Source organism: Staurois parvus, unplaced genomic scaffold (genome assembly GCF_062004578.1).
Source record: "Staurois parvus isolate SC_StPar_1 unplaced genomic scaffold, SC_StPar_1.0 ptg000894l, whole genome shotgun sequence".
NCBI classification, from domain to species: domain Eukaryota; kingdom Metazoa; phylum Chordata; class Amphibia; order Anura; family Ranidae; genus Staurois; species Staurois parvus.
The window spans coordinates 431,530-455,488 of record NW_028318690.1 but is presented as its reverse complement, the minus strand read 5'-3'; the positions used below and the strand labels follow the sequence as shown (position 1 = coordinate 455,488).

The window sequence follows — 23,959 nt, the reverse complement described above, 5'->3', positions numbered from 1 at the left end:
CGTTTTACACTAGGAAGTCTGTTTTGGAGGATTTTGTCAATTGGCGACTTATTTTAAGTTACAATGTGAGTAGACTGAGCACTATTTTATTCAATTAAAAGTCTTTGCAATATTGCAATATTGGTTCTCCTTTGTCTTCCTATATAACACATTGTCATCAGGGGAAATCCCTTTTGAAGTTGGATTTAAGGAAGCTCTTGTATATGGTGGAGGCTATGGAGAGGAAGTTGGAGGATAATGTGCAATTTATTCTTTTCTCTGGTGAGTGCAGAATACATCCGTATTCACAGAAAGGTGTGGATCCGTGGAGTCTTTTCTCTGTATTACACTTATCCTAAAATTTTTTTGGAGCACTATTTGCATGTTTAAAGGGGACTCGGTTTGTTTTTGGTTTCATCGCTTTTTGTATTTGGACACAAATTTATATATTTTTTTTTCATTTTGGTGGTTTTGGACATTTATTTTATAACCACAGAGTTTATTGTGATTTGTGTATAATTATTTTTGATTCATTTCAGGTTTTGCACAGTTTTATTGTTTCACGGATTTTTTTATTTTTATCAATCTTTTTGATTCTTATCAAGGCACAGCAGCATTCACTTTCAAATTTTTCATATAGTTCTTGTGGCGCAGGTTGTTTTTGTTTTAGTTTTTGCTTAAAGGATAAGTTCACCTTTGGGAATATGTTACATGTTCCGATCCGTTTTTAGGGCGGAACATAAACATGTTCTCAAAGCTTCAGCCACCATCCGCTGACCCCCCTGCCTGTGACAGAAGTATGGGGAAAAGTTCCCTGTACAAGCTGTGAAATTTAAAAACAGTGCGGGCGTGCCGGACTCTGTAAATTAGTGAACTACAGAGTCCTGTGAACGATTGAAGTACCACAGTGCTTCACAGCACAGTTCACTGAATCTTCGTGTGTGTGCGCGCGCACATACACACATCTATCTATCTATCTACAAACACACACTATATTGCCAAAAGTATTGGGATACCTGCCTTTACAAGCAAACAAACTTTAATGGCATCCCAGTCTTAGTCTGTAGGGTTCAATACTGAGTTGGCCCACCTTTTGCAGCTATAACAGCTTCAACTCTTCTGGGAAGGCCGTCCACAAGGTTTAGGATTGTGTCTATGGGAATGTTTGACCATTCTTCCAGAAGCACATTTGTGAGGTCAGGCACTGATGTCAGACGAGAAGGCCTGGCTCACAGTCTCCACTCTAATTCATCCCAAAGATGTTCTATCGGGTTGAGGTCAGGACTCTGTGCAGAACAGTCAAGTTTCTCCACCCCAAACTCGCTCATCCATGTCTTTATGGAACTTGCTTTGTGCACTGGTGCAGTCATGTTGGAACAGGAAGAGGCCATCCCCAAACTGTTCCCACAAAGTTAGGAGCATGAAATTGTCCAAAAAGCCTGGGTATGCTGACGCCCTAATAGTTCCCTTCACTGGAACTAAGAGGCCAAGCCCAACCCCTAAAAACCAACCCCACACCATAATCCCCCCTCCAATAAACTTTACACTTGGCATAATGCAGTCAGGCAAGTACCGCTCTCCTGGCACCTGCCAGACACGTCCATCGGATTGCCAGACAGAGAAGCGTGATTAGTCACTCCAGAAAACACATCTCCACTGCTCTAGAGTCCAGTGGCAGCGTGCTTTACACCACTGCATCCAATGCTTTGCATTGCACTTGGTGATGCAAGGCTTGGATGCAGCTGCAATGCTTTACAGGCTCCTGACGCTAAATATTATATAATAAATGCACTTTTTTTTTACCTGCAAAAAAATGTGCATTTGTTATTTTGGGCAAAGGGTGAACCTATCCTTTAAACAAATTTTGCACTGAGCACGTTATTTCTAAGCACATCTGTCCTGAAAGATGAGGAATTGATTCCGATAGGACTGATATTATAGGACTGATATTATATGAACAATTTTATTTGCACTTAATTTTGGTTATTGTAGATTATGCTTGTTATAATTTCAATTGTTCACATAGAATTTCAATTGTTTGATGGTTTAGATACTTTGGTGTAATTTACTAAAAATCGGCGAGTGCAATTGAAAAAGCTAAAGTTAGAAGCCGATTGGTTAGTTGTTCTGGGCTTTATCACTTATGCTGGTTTCACACGGACCAAAAATCGGCCTAAAACAGTCGGTTTGGCAGGAAATGTTTAGACTGTTTTGAACTGTTTCTACAGCTCTCTATCTGACAGAAGCCGGACTCATGGCTTGCTTCTGTCGAACTTGCTTTGGGTGAACACAATAGCACAGTGTGGGGGGGGGGGACATTGTTTGTGTTAGTACAAAAAAGCTGTCTTTTTTCCATAGTCTTCTGGGACCTGTCAGGTGTCCCAGAAGACTATGGGGAGGAAGGACAACTTCCGCTTCTTATCGCCTAGGTGATCGCCGAGGAGGTGGGAGAAGGTAGCTGTCAAATTCGGGTACCCACTCCCCAAAGGTCCGCAGTCTCTGGTCATCTCCTGTACTGTGTCCGCAGTCGCTGGTCATCTCCTGTACTGTGTCCGCAGTCTCTGGTCATCTCCTGTACTGTGTCCGCAGTCTCTGGTCATCTCCTGTACTGTGTCCGCAGTCTCTGGTCATCTCCTGTACTGTGTCAGCAGTCTCTGGTCATCTCCTGTACTGTGTCCGCAGTCTCTGGTCATCTCCTGTACTGTGTCCGCAGTCTCTGGTCATCTCCTGTACTGTGTCCGCAGTCTCTGGTCATCTCCTGTACTGTGTCCGCAGTCTCTGGTCATCTCCTGTACTGTGTCCGCAGTCTCTGGTCATCTCCTGTACTGTGTCCGCAGTCTCTGGTCATCTCCTGTACTGTGTCCGCAGTCTCTGGTCATCTCCTGTACTGTGTCCGCAGTCTCTGGTCATCTCCTGTACTGTGTCCGCAGTCTCTGGTCATCTCCTGTACTGTGTCCGCAGTCTCTGGTCATCTCCTGTACTGTGTCCGCAGTCTCTGGTCATCTCCTGTACTAGGTCTGCAGTCTCTGGTCATTTCCTGTAGTACATCCGCAGACTCTAGTCATTTCTTGTACTATGTCTGCAGTCTCTGGTCATCTCCTGTAGTACATCCGCAGACTCTAGTCATTTCCTGTACTGTGTCTGCAGTCCATTGGTTCAGAATATTTTTATTCTTGTTTTCCTCCTCTAAAACCTAGGTGCGTCTTATAGAGCGAAAAATACGTTTTTTGTTCATTCATACTAGTTATACTACACAATGTTAATTCAATTACCGAAGGCTTCACAGCACTAAAAAGATCATCTTCATCCTCGTCTCCAAACAATCCTAATCCATCCAGTTGTTTAGCAGCACTTAGTTTCTCAGTCTGTAATATACAAACCATAAATAAGTAACAGTAATTGATAACCCAAAAGGGTAATCACAAATTAGGATTTACAATGATCTGGTCCCAACACAATTGTTTACATGTATTATTTTTTAGAAAAATTATAGTGAACCTGTCTGGTCCTAAAGAAAACACTGGCTAAGCTGCAGTTCATGCAAGCACCTGTGATAATGTTCAAAGCAATCCCTTTGTCTCTATTGAACCCTTCTTTTCAGGGGAGGTTGTATACCAAACCTTGGCATCTGTCTAAGTCAGCACAAAGCCTGCCTCCCACCATTTACATACCAAAAGCCTTGAATGCTGAGGTTCTGGCATCGGACAGCTGAATGTTGGAGATGGGCTCAGTGCCAAGTTGGACAGGAGCAGAGTACCAGCAGACAGCCTAGGCCTGGAATCCAAGAAACCCACAGCGAATGCCTTGGTATTATATCAGGTATTTTTGGCACCACAAAAGGCTTGTACTACAGCAGTAATGTTAGCGTAACCCGTTTCTAAGACGTAAGAGGTTCACTTTAAGCACACCAATATAATGGGCTACTTACAACAGCGCAGTCTGCCCACCCTGTATAAAATGTTAAAGCAAATGAAATGGGGCCAGTTCTCATGGAAAGTGACTCCGTACAGTGACTTAAGCCTGGTACACACAATGAGAATACTGGATGAAAAATACCACTTTCGGAGCAATCATGTGATAATCTGATCATTAGTACACAGTTTTCAAGAGCCATTCACAACAGTTCATGCAAAATTATCCGAAGGGACAAGCACAAAACTTTTTCTTGTACAATAACAGAACAAACGATTTTCATTATTTGGCACAGTATTTGTCCATCAAAAATTGAGTGACCAAGACTGTGAATGCACAGAAACGAAAGAATACATGACATCACTTTTGAAGTTGCATTTTGTCTTACGAGAATTTTCGTAACTTCATAACCTCTTCATTTTCGATATGAGACTAGCATGCAGAAACAAAAAAATGAACGATTATTCGCTCAATATTCTCATTGTGTGTACCAGGCTTTAGAGAGAAGCAGGGACAACAGGATGCCACCTCAGTGGTTAATGGTTTTTACTCATTAAAACCCCCAGCCTTTCTCAAGATGAACTTGCTTACTGCTTGGACTGTATTTCCACAGTCATAAAAATGCTTGCTCCCCCTCCTAACACCTATGCTACTAACCTGTGTAAAAATTATGTATATACTAATTTTCAGCCCGTTGTGGTCTGGTCATGTGATCTGGCTCCCCTGTTTCAGCAGCAGCTGCAGGGGAGGGGAGGGAACACTGACAGTGGATGGGCCATAGGAGCCCATGGGTGACGTCACTGCTCCAGGCTTTACCAGCTGTGGTCAAGCATTCTCTCCTCTCCCCTGTAGCTGCCGCTGGCTGACACGTAGGAGGGGAGTGGGTTAAGAATAGTCAAGTATATACATCCTTCTTACAAAGGTTAGATGACGTAAGTGTTAGGATTGGGGAGGGAATATTTTTAAAACTAGTTAGGATTAGCAGGGAATTCTACTTTAAGAGGCAATAAGGTATAATCAGTCACTAGAAGCTCCAATTAATGTTATGCCCAACCAAACAAGATATTTTTCATGGAACACGTCAGCTTCTTATATGTTTTAAATATGCCAACAATAAGGTTTCCCTGTTATAATTCCACCAGGGAGAATTGGATGTTCTTGGCCACCTTAGCGGTTTCTTGCTCCTCTCTTTACATTTTCCATTTTATAAAAAAAAATAAAATAAACAAAATGTTAATAATACAAGGTGGAGAGAGGAAAACCCCTCATAATGGCTACAGCAAGAGAACAGACCCAGATCCTAAAGCACAATTTGGGACTTCTTAGTGTGCTCCAATTTTAAGTTACATTGATATATTTTTAAAATGTACCGTATTTTCCGGCGTATAAGACGACATTTTAACCCCTGGAAATCGTCTACAAAGTCGGGGGTCGTCTTATACGCCGGGTGCTGTGCTGAAACCTTACCGTACTTCCGGGTTGACGCTACTGCGCATGTCTTCGGCAGCAGTAGACGATCGCGGATCACCGTAGCTCGCAGAACTGCATGAGACGTCGGATGCAGCAGTGCTCGATTGAGCTTGACTGAAACTGTGATATGCAGAGAAGGGATACACAGTGATTCTGCGTATGTCACAGTTTCAGTCACGATCAATCGAGCACTGAACGGCTGCATCCGACGTCTCATGCAGTTCTGCGAGGAATGGTGATCAGTGATCATCTACTGCTGCCCTAGACATGTGCAGAAGTGTCAGCTCGGAAGTACCGGTATGGTACTGCTGCATCCGACCTTGTCCCCTTAACTGCTATGAGATACGGTAATTATTAATATTATAATGTCTGTGGCAGTTCTGTGCAATTTATGGTATCTTGGAGACAGGCAGGGCTGGGCAGGCACGGAGAGCTGACCCACCCAATCCAAGCAGGCTTTGTATGCAGTGTGCACAGTGTGCACAGAAAATACTGGTACATTGCTTGCCGTGATTGGTTGGAAGAGGGGGGTAGTCTTATACGGCGAGTATAGCCCAAACCCTATATTTTAACAGGAAAAGTAGGGGGGTTGTCTTATACGCCCAGTCGTCTTATACGCCGGAAAATACGGTATATAAGACCTAAAGTGGAGTTCCTGTCAAACTGTAAAATAAAAAAAATAAAAAAAGGCAGCAGATACAGAAACTGAAGACGACAGGGAGGGGAGGATAACTTCCGCTTCCAATTGCCTAAGCCAGTGGTCTGCAAACTGTAGCTCAAGGGCCAGATCATGCCCTTTGCTAGCTTTTATCCCAAACTTAGGGCACCATTTTATCCACGGATACCAACAATGGGGCATAATTCGCCCCACTGACAACCAATGGTGGGGCAAAATTACTCTAAATGGCACCAACAATGGGGCACAATTTCTCCCAATGACACCAACAATGGGGCCCACTGACATCAATGATAGGGAATAATTCCCCCCACTGCTATCAATGACTGGGCATAATTCCCCCTAGTGTCACCAATGATGGGGCACTAATCCTCCATATGACACCAATAATGGGGCACTGTTCCTCCCACTGACACCAAAAACGGGGTCCAATCAGCTTACTGATGAGGTACAATTCCTCCAACTGACACCAACGATGGGGCACAGTTTTTTCCTCACTGACATCTGGACCTTTTCTACTCACAATGGCCACAGTCCAGCCCCCCTAAAGTTTGAAGGACAGTAAACTGGCCCTTTGTTTGGAAAGTTTGGAGACCCCTGTGACCAAGGCGATAGCAGCAGAAATGGGAACGGGTACCTGTCAATTTCGAGTACCCGCCTTTCCCCCCAACTCCCCAAAGCTACCAATCCTTAAGGTGTTACTAAACTCAGGACCCTGCACTCAATATTTGGTCTCCCACAGCACACAGAACATGGAAGTGCAATTATTTTAGTAAACATAAACTGCTAAATACCTTTTCTCATCAGCAGTATATAGCAGTCTTGTGACTTCTATCAGTGTTCGACCGAGCACTGGTTAAAGCTTGTAGGAGGAGTTTTCATTCTCCTCTGTCTGTCCTATGATTCTATCGGCATATGTATGTATATAGCAGTCTTGACCCCTGATCCTCTGTCTGGCCAGTGTCCGGCAGAGCACGTTAAAGCTGGTAGGAAGACTTTTCATTTTGCTCGAGTGGGATGCAGAACCCCAGTCTGGACAGTGCTAATTGGCCCTGTTGTAATCACATGCACTCTCCCAAGAAAAACCTCTCTAGCAATACACACCAAACTGACAGGTGCAGATTGTCTCCACACTATATGTCTGATCAGAAGACAAGAGGGGCATACTGGAAGAAGGGGAGGATCAGAGAAGTCAGGATCAAACAGCCTTTTTACACAATGCAGATGATTAACCCCTAGGTTCCACAGTGAGTATAACAAGCTTGTTACTGTTGTGGGTTTAGTAACACTTTAACAGGAAATGGGGGACTTCCCCTTTTGGGTGGAGCTCCGATTTAAGAACACAGAAAGAAGAAAAGTAAACTTTAGATCCAATTGAAACAGAAATAATAGGATCAGAACTTACAGATTTCTTACTAGTACTGGCAAAGAGGTCTACATCCGGATCATTATCTTTTTGTAGCTCATGACTGAAGAGAAGTTCCTCATCTTGGAACACACGTGTACTCTTTGCCTGTGTGGTTTTGTCAGTGGAGACCTAGCAAATAAAAAGAGGTGTTACTCAAAGTTATCTGTGTTTGCTATAAGTGTGTTCCCTCTTGTAGCAATTGCCACTCTCATGAGAGGATCATGCCACCATTAAACATAAAACTATAGCAGTGCTACATAAAAGGAACCTAGATTTTGCACAAATCGAAATGGACAGTTATCAAATCATTTGTATCTGGTGCATATTTTTAAGCACCAATAACCTGATGCAGATTTGTACTTAAAGGTTTGCTTTTTAAGAATTTGGTCAAAACTTTGTTGAGCTGCACGTAAGTTTCAGCACAATAGTTGTATTGTCATTAGTACTGACAGAATTTTGTTATAGCATAATGATACAATTAAACATGATACAATTATGGCATTTGGGACTGTAGTTTTAGGCCTAGATCTGTTCTGACCAGGAAATACTTGTGACCTATTTCTTTATTGTTATCGAGAAAAACTGAAGTGAAAGTAATGGAATGCTAAAAGCTGGGCTGTAAAGATTAGCTGTTGAATGCCAGGCTTCTTAAAGTAAATGTATATCTACACACAACTAGCATAGGTACATGAATCTATAGTTCTCTGGAAAGATCTCTGGAGAGAAAAAAAAAAAAAAAAAAAAGGAGGGGAAGCATTAAGAGTTAATCAGACACTGCTGCATGCACATGTGCTGATAGGTGACATGCAGACAGGAGGAGAGAGCAGAGTAGATGACTCATCAGTGTTGCTACAGATGAGGAGGTGATACTTCTGTATTCTCCAAGCTACGTCCAGTGATAGTGCTGTGCAGATGTGCAACAGCCAAGGAAGTATCAGAATGGTGTTAAATCCCCTATATACACTTCAGGGTTTGTATTTTAACACGGCAGATGACCTAAAGCAGATCTGAAGGTAAAGTGTGCCTCTTTTTATACTATGCTTTTTTGTATATACTTATATTAACCAATTAAAGACCAACCGCCCATAATGTACTGCGGACGGGCAGCAGCTACAGGCAGAGCAACGTACCCATACATTGCTGTGGCTGCACCAACACATGGGCAGGGAGGGTTCTGCGCACCTGAGTGGGTGTGCAGTGCTGCTCTCCGCCACCCATCCCACGACCGATATGTCCACCAGACAAAGCAGAATGTGGATCCCAGTAATCAGGACCCAGTGGTCATGAGATTGCTATGCGATCACATGATCACAATGCTAGCAAAGCAGTTATGAATCAATTTGATTCATAACAGCTCTGCTACTCTTCCTAGTGAGCTGTGATTGGCACACAGCTCTCACATGGTACATGGGCCAATCACAAAACCCTGTACCATGTGTACAGCTGTAGCCAACCACAGATCACCATTTTGAACTGTCAAAAACTTAACCCATTCATTACAGTTCAAAGCAAGCATTGCATAGTAGGAACAATAATCTTTTTTGCTCCTGCAAATCAAAAGTAAAAAAATATGGTAACATTGAACTACTCTGATGATAGTTTGTTTATCTTTTTAAATAATAATTTTACTTTTTTTAAAAAAAAATACTGAATTTTATTGTGGGCCAAATAGTTTATACGCACAACAATACATCGCAGCCCATCTAAATTCAGCTCTTGCCAGACAATTTGCAAGGAAACCTATCACTGTTTCCAAATTTAAAACTTTTTGGGTCTAACCCTCAACATGGGCATTACAAAAAAGAATGAATTGCAGTCATATTGGTCCACAGACCCAAGTCATCATATGCCCATGTTCTCTGCTGTTACATATATGACCAATAAAGACCTGCAACGTACTGGTACATCGCAGGCCTTTGAGTGGTTATACTGGAAAGATGCCTGCAGCTACAGGCATCATCCTGGTATCGTTGTTTTAAGCTGGCGGTCAGCTTTTAGGTAAAGGCAATTCTAGTGGCTAATTAACTGCTGGATTGCTTTTACAAGCAGCAGGAAGGGATGACGCCCCCTCCTGCTGCCTTCCATGGCTTTCTTAGGCTCTCCTGTCCCACTGGTTCCGCTAGCTGACCATAGAGCTGATCAGACTGGTACCAATCATCTCTATGGTCTAAGAAACCAGAAGCAACAAGCATTTTATCATTTCGGTTTCGATGGTTATAAACAGCGCCATTTTAATATTGGAAAAGCATCTGATCACATCGATCTTAGTGTAATTAGATGCTTTAAAGGCAGAGGAGAGATCTAGAGTCTAACAGACCCTGGATTTCCCAGAAAAGAGTACCTGTACTGCATATTGCTATCACAGGGGATATTTACACATTCCGTGACAACAATATCGGTATTTAAACAGAGATTGCACCATGCATGCAATGAGGTATTATCGTGAAAGTCAGATACAGGGCAGTAATTCTAGCACTAGACCTCCTGTGTAGACCTAAAGTGGTAACCTGTATTTAAATTTACGTAGTTTGTTGCTGTTTCATGGCAAGCATATCATGATTGGTATCCATTTACTTGGTGTGATATCGTCTCTGATATGTTTTCAAACAATTGGACAATATATTGTGTTTGTATAGTGTATTTTTTCCCAAAATAATTTGCATTTGAAAAATCGCTGCACAAATTCTGTGTGACATAAAAAATATCAACACCCACAGTTTTATTCACTAGGGCCTCTGCTTTAAAAAAAAAATATATATGTTTGGGGGTTCAAAGTATTTTTCTCGAAAAAAAAATGTTTTTTCATGCAAACAAAAAGCATCAGAAAAAGCTTGGTCTTCAAGTGGTTAGAAGACTGGGTGATGTGTGGCATAAGCTTATAATGTTGGCCCTGAAATGCCAGGATAGTAGAAGCACCCCCCCCCCCAATTGATCCCTTTTTGGAAAGTAAACATTCCTATTTGCTAAGGGGCATGGTAAGTGACAACTGTGTAAAAGTAAAGAAATTAATAAAAATGGTAATTTTCAAAACAATAGTGGCAAAAAAATAAAATCTTCCATGGACTCAACATGCTTCTCAGCAAATTCCTTGCGATGTCTCTTTTCCAAAAAGGGTAATTTGGGTTTTTTTTGTACTGCCCTAGCATTTTAGTACCTCAAGAAATGTGATAGGCAGTCAGAAAGTAAACGCTGTGGAAATTCCAATATATATACCAAAGCTTGTAGATGCTATAACTTTCACACAAACCTATTAATATACACTTATTGGTATTTTTTTTTTCTACCAAAGACATGTAGCTAAATACATTTTGGCCTAAATTTATGACTAAATTTGAGTTTATTGGATAAGTTGAAAATATCAGGGTTTTTTTTTTTAATTTTAAGTCTTTTTTCGTTTATATCACAAAAAATTAAAAATCCAGTAGTGATCAATTACCACCAAAAGAAAGCTCTATTTGTGTGAAAAAAAAGGACATGAATTTTGTTTAGGCACAGCATGGTATGACCACGCAATTACCAGTTAAAATAACGCAGTGCCCAATAGCAAAAAATGGCCTGGTCAGGAAGGGGGAAAACCTCCCGGGGTTGAAGTGGTTAAGTGTGAAATTAAGTTACCGTTTCAGAATCCTTCGAAGAAACACTGGTTGAAAGCTGATCTTCCAGATCCTCATCATCCTCCTCTCCAAAAAGACTCAGCACATTGGTGCTCTTAGTCTTTGTATGTTTAAGAGTTGGTGGTGTATCTGCAAACAAATCATCTGACTCTTTCACAGAAACTGATTTTACCTGGGTACAGAAATCAAAAAGAACCTTTAAACATAACAGCACTTAAAAGTTGACATAATTTAGCAAAGATAAAATATGAAAATTTTTAAACTCCATTTCTTTTAAGAAAATAGATATAACTGCCAATTAAAAAAAAAAAAAAAAAGCTTTTTAAACTTTATGTAGATATATACTTTAAAATATTTTACTCTGTTTTAGGAAAACTCAAAATAATTTTACCGTATCGTTCTTTTGCACTGCAGGGGGCATTGTATCTTCAAAAGCTAGAACGGGAGCCTTAGACTCGGGTTTTTTATCTATGTCATCAAAGAAAGATACCTTCTCTGCATCTATTTTTACAGGAATCATGGTCTTCGATTGTTCCTTAAATAAATGACAAATAGACAATATAAGAAAAAGATCACAACACACAAATTATGTGTAGCAATTGAAGTTTGTTGAATGAGTTTGTATATCCTCTTTGTAGTGGAGGGTTTATCTAAGTCCAAAAAATTATCAGTAAGAGAAACTGGTTATAAAGCAACCACATGAACAAAATACAGCCAGTAAGACTGTAAATTCCATTGGGGGCATGGATTAATGTCAATGGTTCAAATGCAATAAAGAATATGTTGATGCTATGTAAACAAACAGAACAATAACTAAAATATAATGATTGCTAACAGATACACTAAGAGTGTATATCATATTCCTGATATGTGTCTGCTGTACCATGTACTTGTATGAAAGATTATCCTGTTCTCTTTGTATTGCTTCCTTTATGTGAAATCCCTGGTGTTCCAAGCCAGTCCCTCTGCTTTCCTGTTAAAAAATGGCCACACTAAGCAAGAGAACACACAGTGGCCAGTTCTCTAGTTATGCTGGGAATGTACAGTATTGGCCTCCAATTATCACAATTCTCTCTGCTGATATGCCCCCCCTGCACAGCCTTTCACTGGGAAGATCAGTATATGGCTGTTTCTCCTACCCTAGCTCTTAAGCAGCCGAAAACAAAAACAATGTGATTACTTATAAAAAAAAAGTGTTTTTTTTTTTTAAATATCTATACACAAATATTTTGCCTTTCATTTATATTTTAAACTGAATGGGTTGTTTTACAAGGTGAGGGTTTACATATACATTAAGTGAAGTAGTAATGGTAGAAAAGAAGTAAAATCTAAGACTTCCAGAAGGCAGAGACTGGACTTTTTATTGTCCAAAAATTTGAAAGAACTCTGCAGGGAAAGACATTTTCCTATCAGTGTGAAATGACGCTTGCTGTCAATATGTGATTGAAGGATCAATGGCCTTGAAGCATTGAAGACCAAAAAAATAAAAAATCCATGGGGACCATGTTAAAACAAATATAGGTTAATATACTTTGTTTTGCTAATTTGCTTCTAGATCATTCTATGCACTCTTTGATTGGCCCATGAATTCATGAATGTTATAAGCGAAGTCATGTAAGGGCTTTTACATTAACAAGGGATTGGATCTCTCAGTAGGAGTCAGTAACAGGTAATGTCATCCTGCATTAGTACATCCTTTCAGTTGTTCTCACAGCACTTCCCAATTCAACCATGTCATTGCCTGTTGGGAAAAAGAAAATACAGTTCCCTCTTTCCCCGCTGTCTGTCACTTACCAAAGTTTGGCCTGTGGATTTACTGGAGCTCCCTGCTGTTGAAAATAAAGGCTCTTGACTGTTTTCATCGTCCTCAAACAAGAGAGAAACTCGATGATGCTTCTTCTGGCTAGAAAGTGTATATTTTGTTATTTTGCACTGCGCAGCTTTACTGCCAATCAGCAAGTTTTTTTTGTAAGTGCAAAAACAGCAAGATGGTTTTGTAGAAAATAATCGCATGGTAGTCAGAATGAACTGTATTTGCCTCCTATCCTGTCTCAGGATACTCTAAGTTGGCTGAACACAGTAAAATCTGATCATACTACACAGTTGTCGGTAAAACAGAGTAGAGGGTGCAAAAACCTGACTGACTAGCTAGAGTCTAGATTAGACAATTTTTTTTTTTTCAAATTTAAGGAAATTGTATACAGTTTGTAATATGTACATCGCCAAACAATTTGGATTATTCATTACAATCTTTCTGTCCCCAATCCATCTGCTGATAGTACAGAACTCTAGGATTCACTCTAAACATGCTCTGTTTAGTGTGTATGGTTATAGAGTTTTATTTTTTTCTCTGGGAGGGAGCATGTGATCAGCATAGGGCCAATCAGCACTGCCCAGACAGAGGATCAGGGGTCAAGACTGCTATATACATACATATGCCGATAGAATCATAGGACAGACAGAGGAGAATGAAAACTCCTCCTACAAGCTTTAACCAGTGCTCGATCGAACACTGATAGAAGTCACAAGACTGCTCTAACTGCTGATGAGAAAAAGTATTTACCAGTTTATATTTACTAAAATAATTGCATTTCCATGTTTTGTGTACTGTGGGAGACCAGATAAAGTGTTACTAAACCCAGGACCCTGCATTCACTGTAAGTGGTAGGTAAAAGGAAAAAAGCACTGTAGTTCATAGTGACAGCTGCAGCATGGTTTGTTTTTAACCACTTGCGCTCCAGAGGATTTACACCCCTTCCTCACCAGGCCATTATTTGCAATACAGCGCTGCGTTACTTTAACTGACAAATATGTGGTCCTGTAATGCTGCACCCAAATGAAATTTATGGGTTTTTTTTTCCCACAAATACAGCTTTCCTTCGGTGGTATTTGATCCCCTGTGCGGTTTTTATTTTTTGCGCTATAAATAAAAAGAGACCGACAATTTTGAAAAAAAAACCAAAAAAACAATATTTTTGACTTTTTGCAATAAAATATATGCATTAAAAATTTTCTAAAAATCACGTCTTTGCTAAAAACAAAATCCCAATACATGTAAACTGGTTTACATGAAAGTTATAGCGTCTACAAATGGCGGCATATATACACTGGAGTTTTAATTTTTTTTTATACTAGTAATGGCGGCGATCAGCGACTTTTAGCAGGACTGCGGCGGGTATTCTGACACTGGGGGGAACTAACTGCCACTGACATTCCAATGACACTAATACAGTGATCAGTGCTAATAAAAAGTACTGACACTAGGCAAGAAGGGGTTAACATCTGGGGCGATCAAAGGATTAACCGTGTGCTGTGCTGGGTTTTACAACATGTGCTGTGTGTTTTGCTTGGGAGACGTGCTGCTGTGTATTTCTCTGTTGTGCAGAGAAATAGACAGCAGCATGTTCTTGCTGGCAGGAGAGAGACCTGTGTTGTTTACACACAGGTCTCTCCCGTCAGTGTTACTTGGCAATTGTCGCGTGCTGGCGGAGAATCTCTGTCCGGTACCCGGTGACTGACATCTGTAGCTGCCAATGATGGCGTGGGTAGGGCGGCGCACGTGCCCACTACTGGGAAACGCCAATCATGTATATATGCACATGACTTTTTGCAGCCCTGCCACTTTGTAGCAGTATTTATGCTATAGGGAGGAGGGCAACTGGCTAAAGAAACCTAATGCAATCAACATGATTGGGTGTCATCACTGGCAACCATGCTGATTAGCTCCAGTTTGTTAAGTGGGCTCAGCGAAGTCAGTGACACCATGGTCTCAGAGGCAGGAGTGCACAGAAGTGTGTGCTCTAATTCTAAAAAAAAAGAATATAGATTAATATTCTCATACCATGGGGCACCGTGACTGAGAACGTTAATGTATAGATTGCTGTCGAGAAGCTGAAGAAGAATTGATGTTACCAGAACACATTATATATTCTCAATCACAACATTAATAGTTAAACATTACCTGTCTTTTGTAATAGCAAATAGATCATCTTCCTCTTTGTCTTCAAACAAGCTGGATTTTTTCTCATTTTTTTCCTCCTTTTTTGATTTTGGTGGAACTAATAAGTTCGTCTTCTCAACTGGTTTAGTGTCATTAGGGACTTTTATTGGCTCCTGTACAGTGGATAAGCAGACAAATGAAAAGTTTACAGTCTATCCTTTAACATGTACTTTATGTTTTTTTTCCTGTTATTTCCTACTCCTGGGTACATAACATTCACATTTGTTATTGTGTGCCATTGGCTTTATGACTATTGGCTGTACACTCAACGACAAACTGTTACAGCAAGCCTTAATGTTCTATATCTTACTGTACTACAGACGTATATTTCTGAAATGGTTATTTACGCAGATACCCAAAACCCCTTTTTGACAAAACATAGACAAGACACACAAATTATTATATTTACTCCTGATAGAAATCAATGTTAATATGTTGTTAATCTGCTCTGAAAAACATATTTCTGCAATCTTGAAAAGGCTTCCAACGTTTAGCAAAGAAGTGATACAGTATATGTCTCTTTAATCACAGCAATTACCACTGACAGAGGTCAGCTCAATACCTCTTTGTAAATAAATACAAGATGGAATAGCTCCAATGATGGAAATTACCAAAGCAGAAGTTTACAAACCCTTGTTTTCAAGATGCATGACTATTTAATAAGAATCTTTCTTCAAGATGTGGAAGTGAGTGTGATCATTTTAAAGTAGATACACATATTTTATATGCTAAATTTAATGTTACCTTTAAATTTTAAAGGTTTTTTGTTTTTTTTAATTTTTTTTCAGTTTCAATAGGGAATAGTTACAACTCATGTGAGGTTTTTGTCCTGCCATCCCTGTTTAATTGAGTAGATTTCCCTTTAACCTCCCTAGCGGTCTGATTATGTCCATATTTCTGTGCTCAAATCAGTACTTTTTTTGCATGGAAATATGTATGTTTTTTATTGTAGGCCTGTAATTTTTAGGAATAACTCACTGAAATCTGCCCGAACAAGAGTCTAGTAAACATCCTGGGTATGATAAAATTTGAAACACAAAATCATAAATAATTTAATAAATAATCATAAAAAATAATAATATAATAATACATTTAATTCAATAATTTAATCAAACCAAAAACACTGAAATTTGAAATATAGCGACAAGTTCGCACATCACTGAGCAAAGTCGCAAAATCGTTTTCAGTGTCTGATGACGAATTTCCCCACAAATCATTATCACTCAATTTTGCAAGTGGTTCTAATTGACTATCGCTGTTCTCTAGCTGGTCTAAAACCGCTTTTGACCTAAAAGGACACTTTTTGGACACCATGGACTTTTCTCAGTTTCCAGGCAGAAAGAACAGTAAAAATACAGGCAGGACACAGGACAAAGCACTAGGGACAAAATGTATGTGAAATGGTTTGATACAGTAATGTTTTACTATGTAATTTTAGTGTATTTAGTGAATGTCACTTTTTGTCATTTTCAAATTTCCTGCCGTTCCATCCCCCATACGTCCCGATACTCGCAGGGGACGGAACCCAGATTACAGATGCCGGCATCCACCGGATTACATTGCCGGGGAGACTGCAGGAAGGACATCGCGGGAGCGCAGGACAAGGTAAGTGAAGAACAGGAGCAGCGCCGCATGGTAAGCCCGAGTGTAGCTCGGGGTTACCGCTTGTGGTACTGAAACTTTACCCCGAGCTACACTCGGGAATACCTCCAGGGAGGCTAATTCCTATCACAAAGAAAAAACAGAAAGTGAGAGGAAACCCCTTCTTTCACATTTGTTACAAGTGTCCCCATTAAAAAAAGCTCCCTCATCTCCAACGAGTCCGTTTTTTAATTTTTTTATCACTTTATGTCTCAGTAACAAATGCTCCTCTGGACAAACATAGGTGAATTTCACCAGCAGGGATACAGACACCAATGAAAACCTTACCACTACTAGAAAAGACTTAAAGAGAAACCTCTATTATTAAGGCCATTGGGCAAACCATGTAAAAGTGTTCCTGGGGATGAGACCATGTGCTGCAACCTGCCAGCTGACTCAAGTTTTGCCTGATTCTAGCATTATTCTAGCATATGAGGAGAGAGCTTAGAGGGATGGAGCAATGCACTTTTCGTTAACAAATTTATAATCCTGATATAAAGAATAACATCCTGATTTCCATTAGTTATGTAATATTCTTTATATATGTAAAGTGCTGTGTAAATTGCTGATGCTATATAAATTTAAAAAAAACATATAATACTATTAATACACTACTACTAGATGTATTATACAGTGGGTGTAGAAAAGTTAGTAGATACATATTCCAGGCTGTAATTAAAGCAAAAAGGTGGTTCAACAAAATACTGACACAAGGGATGATCCTTTTTCCAACTCAGTGATTGTTATATATATATATATATACATACACACACAAAAACATTTTTTAGTGGAGGGGCAATTTCAATTTATGCCACCTTTGTATGTACACTCATTTTGTAACCACCTGCCAACAGCTTGCAGTAAATATTGTTTGATTAAGAACACAATGTAAAATATTAATTTATGATGCATGGGTTGCAGATGCCCTTTGTAAAGTCCTGTGTTTTTTGGCTTTTTGCTATACAAGGAATCCATGTAAATATGGAGCAGTAACATTTAAAGTGTAAAAGTCACATTTTAAGAATAAAATGTAGAGGACACTTTTCCTTCAAAGTGCCCTTTCCAAATAAATGGCAGTGGTTCACAACAGGTCATATTTTTGGAATTTGCTTCACCCTAGCACAGATGCTTTAAATTAATGTCAATGGTTTGGTATTTATGACATAGTTACATAGTTATGTACCATTATGACATCCAATTTATCTAAGGAAAAAACCCCCAAAACAAAGCCTGATGGGTGTACTTAAGGCCTGAGGTTGGGAACCACTGCTCACAAGACATATACATGCTCCCAAAAAGCGCACCCAAGACTGCCTAATTACAGTGTGACAATTTTTGGACCTCTGATTGCGTTATTAGCTCCATAAGAGTAGTGGCACAGCAGAGGTTCTCTTTAGAAGTGTACCTGTTAGAGGTGATTGCTACACTGACTTTAGAAAGCCAAAGGGTAAATGCCTCATTCCGAATTCACTAGAAGTCCCTGGCAGTGCCATCAGTGAAAGAATGGCTACTGAAGGAGCAAGACATAATGGAAGCTGTGGAGTGGAGGCGGCAGTGTACGAACACCTATACTCTCTCTCTATCTATCCATTCAGTCGTATCTGACCCGGCGATTGCATGAACTGTCACTCATAAGTGACTTTTTCCATGAATTCTATTAGCAATTATTTTACAGGGTAGGTTTCCAGGTCTTTCCCCAACCCCTACCATACAGGAGATCCTGCATGGCCAGGGATGAAACTAGGACAATTTAGACAGGAGCCAATTAACCTACCAGCATGTCTTTGGAGTGTGGGAGGAAACCGGAGTACCTAGAGGAAACCCACACAAGCACAGGGAGAACATGCAAACTCCATGCAGGAGGCGCCATGGTTGGGAATTGAACCCATGATCCAATTACTGCACGGCAGACGTACTAACCTTTAAGCCACTGTGCCGCCCACACATATACTAAGTTCTACAAATTTTGGGCCTTGGGGCTGGATTTCCTTTCCTCTGACTTTATATAAGCAGTTAATACATTTCATATGGATTTATTGATTTATTTTGGATGTGAAATGCACCTTGTGTCTTAATATACTGGCCAACCAGAAAACAGACTGTTTGTTTGTATTAGGTCTTTAAACAGTGCTGTTAATTTTTCTCATTAGCGAGGGGTTGGGCAATTTGCTCCCCCCACTCTTTTGGGTATACACTTCCTTTTGCCTCATCTTATCCCCATTTCCGATACCCCTTTTCCTCCCCTCCTAACCTAACTCCCCTTTCCTCTTACATCCCCCATCAACGTTGTGCTGTCTGCACTACTCTGTTAACCTGTTATGGGAGTAATCCTCTTACCTGGATTGTAGGCTGTTGAAATGTTGTATTAGTACTATCCCTGATAGTTCATACTGGGAATGTTGGAATGGTCTTACTCTTTTGACTACATGCAAATAAAAATAAAGACTTTACAAAAGAAAAAAAAAAAAAGCCAGGGGTTGCACTTCCCATCATTTCATGCAGCATAAAGAAGTGCCATGTAAAGTATTTACCGGCCACCATATTAGGAACAAATTTAAAAAAAATCACCCCAAAACTAATTTTATTTTAGTATTCCATTAACATGTATTTGTATCATATCTTATCTACATGATGCAAATACATGATTTTTTACATTATAATTCCATGATAAAAAATTACCTCTTCATCACTGTTGAATAGAGCGGACTTCTGGTTTTCTGAGGCTGTGGGTAATACAGGCTGCTGAGCTGGTTTAGTAGTGGCAGGTATTGGCTTATTTTCTGGTGCAGAACCAAATAAATCCTGAAACATTCCAGTTTGGAAAACCAATTGGAAGATTTAAATGTTTAGCAAGATTTATTACAACAAATAATTATATTTGCAACTGTAATATTGTTTTAAATTTATTTTTGTAATTGTATTGTATCATAATTGTAAATATAGCATATTATGCATTAGCAGCAACATTAAAAACAAATCTTTTTCTGACCATTTAGCCCCGGTTAACACCAAAGCTTGACAAGTCGCATGCCATGTATTTTAACTGTCCTGTTCTAATTGCAGCGACTCAAGTTACAGCGACTCCAAAAAAGGTTCCTGCACTACTTTTTTTTGACTTGAGTTGAGATGAAATATTGATGTTGCATTGAAGTGGCAGCAAGTTGCAATGAAGTCGCACATATAATCACATGACTTTGGGGTCACATTGGTGTGAACCAGGGCTTAAGGATTTAGGGCTACTACAGTAATAATTTTTTGGGTTTTTTTTTTGTCTTGGTTACATTTTCAATTCTACTCCATTATAGTTGACAAAACCATAAAAAAGCTATTAAAAACTGCTGAAGATAGCATCTGTGATAACGTTACGAACATAAAGTGTTACTAAACCCAGGACCCTGCATTCACTATATCTGGACTCCCACAGTACACAGAACATGGAAATGCAATTATTTTAGTAAATATAAACTGTTAAATACCTTTTCTCATCAGCAGTTACAGCAGTGTTGTGACTTCTATCAGTGTCTGGCCAAGCACTGGTTAAAGATTGTAGGAGGAGTTTTCATTCTCCTCTGACTGTCCTATGAGGCTGCATACCCCCCTGACCCTCTGTCTGGACAGCACTGATTGGCCCTGTGCTGATCACACGCACACTCCCCAAAAAAATAAATAAATAAAAAATCTCTCTAGCAATACAAACCAAACTAAGCATGTGCAGAGTGCCTCCTAGGGCTCTGTACTATCTACAGATGGATTGAGGACTGTGGAAGAAAGAGAATCAGAGAAGACAGGATCAAACAGCCTTTTTGCACAATGTGGAGGATTAAGGTTCCATAGCGAGTATAACAAGCAAGCTTTACTGCATATACAGACTGATTTTACTGTTGTGGGTTTAGTAAGACTTTAATAGGTGAATTATAACCTGTCCTAAAGAGCAATACACAGCCGGGCACTGCTAACTTCCTTCTGAAAAAGTTAGTTGCTAGGAAAGAGCCCAATATTACCAGAGAGAACCTCTGCATCAAATTAGGGAAGATTAATCAACCCCATTATGCTTTGTGTAGGGGAACAGTATACAGTATTTAAAACATCATGTGCATTTAATTCATTTTAACCATCACAAGCTTTGTGATTTTTTGAAGTGAAACATTTTCTTCCTGTTACCAGTCTTTTTTTTTCACATCACTGTCAACATGACTGAAAGTAAGGGAAACTCCACAATTTTGAGCTGTCATTAGAACAGAAATAGAGAACAAATCTTCCAATTGGGATATTTCTTTTGGTGACAAGAGGGGGTATACATTTTTTTAACAGATTTCATTTTATTTTCTGACATGTCCAGGAACTCAAGGTAATTCTTCAAAATGGGACACAGACAGCCAAAACACTTTACAGGGGTTTTAACCCTTTCCCACTTTATCTCCCCCTCCCCCCAAAAAAGGTAGCTTAACATATACTTTAAAGGCTGATATTTGCACCTGAGTTTCACCCAGACATGACAAAACAAATCCCCTACATCGAGTGCTTTATGATCATTGATGGCTATGATAGCACAATACATATCATATCTGCAGTTTTCCTTGACCTGTCCATGAAAATATATAATAATGTTGCAAAGGATGAGGCAATATTGACTTCTCTTTTATAATGCTACATCTGACATATCCTATACACTAGCTTCAGCCTTTTGTTCAGCAGCCCCTGTGTACACTGAAGACTGCTGCCCATAGGGTTCAATAAACCCACATTGGAGCTTCTGACAGCACTGCAGTTCCTGTTAAAATATCAAAAGTGGTTCAAGTCCACAGCAACAATCCCTTTTCACTACACCAATGAGATAATGTTGACATACCATCAGGGGCAGACTGACAACTCATGGGGCCCCGGGCAATAGGGGATCATGGGGCCCCTGTGTCCTTGCACAAACTCAAAAAAGCCTATGAAAAAGGCACCAGGAGCATCTCATGGGGCCCCCTACTGACCCCGGGCCGTCAGGCAGTGCCCGAGTTTCCAAATGGTCAGTCCGCCCCTGCATGCCATTAGTAATATGAGCTAGGTATGACTGAATGATATCTTAAAAACATTTTTAGAAATGAAAAAGCTTACTTCATCTTCATCATCAAAGAGAGACAAGGCTTTACTGGTCTTGCTTGTTGGTGCCACTGATGTTGATGCTTTAGGTTTGCTGGCAGTTTGACTTGGAGAAAATAAATCTGACTGGAAAGACAGAAATGGTAGTTTAAAATGTTATTAATATAACACTACAGACAAATAGTGGCGGAAACAGGGAGGGATGACAGGGAAACTGTAGTTTCTTGATTTTCTCAATTATAAAAAATATCTAGTGGAAAACTCCGGCATGAATTTACTATACAGCGAACCCTCAAACATGACCAATTCCACTATGCTTTTTCTTTACCTCTGGTTTAAAAACACCTACTAGTTAAAAGATAAGGACAAGTTCACCTTTTAGACAAAAATAATAAATGCACATTTTTTTGCAGGTAAACAAAATGTGCATTTATTATTTGGGTCTACAGGAGCCTGGAAAGCATTGCACCAGCAATCAGTAGATTGCTGATGCCATGCAGGTCTCCTGCAGACCTGTCAGAATATTGGCTTGTTGTACGGGATGTACAGTCAAGCAGATATTCTGACAGGAAGCTTCAATGAACTACCACAGTGCTCCACAGTGCCATGGTAGTTCATTGAAAACTACAAGCCCACAGCCACTAAGGCTGTCTGGACTTGCAGTTCATTTTCGCAGAAATCCGTGAATGAATGACGTGGCCGTGTATGGCCGTGCTGTTTTAAAATTTGACATATAGTATGGGGAGAGACGTCTCTCCATACTATCTGTCAGAGGGAGGGGGGGCGGTGGGTACTGGCTGTGGCTATGGGAACCCCTAAAAATGGGTGCAACATGTAACATGTTCCAAAAGTGGACTTATCCTTTAAAGTAGATCTAAACCCTAACCAGGTGAAGTAACTGTTTTTTATTCTTTACCTGCATCTTAATGTTGCTGATCTCCTCCAGCCACTTCATGTCTACATGCACTTACTCCAAAGTTGGCTAAAAACCACTGTTCTGGACCAGTTTGATAGAGACAACAGTGGACCATGTCAACACAATGTGAGTTGGCACAGTCATCTGTAGTGTCATTTAGACACAGGGTGATATTTCAGAACTACACGTGGGAGACGGCTGTCACCCCATAAAAGGAAGTCTCTTCGTGGCAGAATTACTATGAATTCTTGTAATGAAAGCTGCAGATTTAAGAGAATAAAAACAACCTTTGATATGACATTAAATTGGTTGTAAAGGCAGAAGGTTTTTTGTCATCATGCATTCTATGCATGAAGGTAAAAAAACGTTCTGTGTGCTGCTCCACCCACAGTCCCTACTAATACTCACCTAAGCCTCCTCTCCATCCAGCGATGTGCACGAGAGCTTCAGCTGTCCCTTGACTCCCTCTTCTCACTGGCTGAAACAGCAGCGAGAGTGATTGGCTTCCACTGCTGTCAATCACAGCCAGTGAGCCAATGAAGAGAGAGCAGGGGCGGGGCCGAGCCACAGCTTTATTTATCCTATGGACACAGAGCTGGGCTCGAGAGTAAGCATGCACCAGTGACCCCATAGCAAGCAGCTTGCTATTGGGGGCACTGGTCAAGAGGCAAGAGATAGGAGCACCCAAGAAGAAGAGGATCGGGGATGCTATGTGGAAAACTACTGTACAGAGCAGGTAGGTATAACATGTTTGTTATTTTTATTTTCTTTAAAAGCTGAACCTTTAGTACAACTTTAGCATATTAAAGATTATCTAAGATTTTAGAAAGTGGGTTAAAGAGGGGTCATGAACAAAGTATTTTGTTCTTTATGAGGTCGTGTTGGGTGTGGAAATGAGTAGTGCAGTGATCTTATGGTTCAATACACATGGATGCCACAAGTTTTTGATTACACTAAACATGGACTGTAGTGTCTATCTGCATGGACAGTCATTTTTGTATGTTCTTCTGCCCAGGAGACCTTCTAGATATTGTCCTGGATACATTTTTTCATTTGAGAATACCTCTGAATCATCCTCATCAGAGAACAAACCCTTGGCCAGCTTTTTGATTGAAGGTTCAGGTGGTTGAGGTTTTTCTGTAGGAATCTGTATATTCTGGAACCAAACAAAGATAAATATAATGAATAAGAGACTGTATATTAAAGCAGAATTAAAGTCTTAATAAAAAAAACAAAAAAAAAACAAAACCTGCAA

At 40.0% G+C, this 23,959-nt stretch overlaps 1 protein-coding gene across 3 annotated transcripts in view; it reads right to left on the bottom strand.

Annotated features, from left to right (window-relative positions):
* Positions 1–23,959, bottom strand: part of LOC149442355 (WASH complex subunit 2-like) — a 76,269-nt gene that overhangs the window by 18,899 nt on the left and 33,411 nt on the right. For 2 of the 3 annotated variants that reach the window (XM_089656182.1, XM_089656183.1), the window contains exons 16-24: positions 23,768–23,860; positions 21,804–21,914; positions 19,380–19,502; positions 15,021–15,172; positions 12,854–12,962; positions 11,451–11,594; positions 11,061–11,231; positions 7,443–7,574; positions 3,252–3,344 (exon numbers count right to left, since the gene is read on the bottom strand). In XM_089656182.1, coding sequence (XP_089512308.1) covers positions 3,252–3,344; positions 7,443–7,574; positions 11,061–11,231; positions 11,451–11,594; positions 12,854–12,962; positions 15,021–15,172; positions 19,380–19,502; positions 21,804–21,914; positions 23,768–23,860 — 1,128 coding nt within the window. The remainder of the gene's footprint in view (positions 1–3,251; positions 3,345–7,442; positions 7,575–11,060; positions 11,232–11,450; positions 11,595–12,853; positions 12,963–15,020; positions 15,173–19,379; positions 19,503–21,803; positions 21,915–23,767; positions 23,861–23,959) is intronic. The other variant, XM_089656184.1, reaches the window with a different exon arrangement.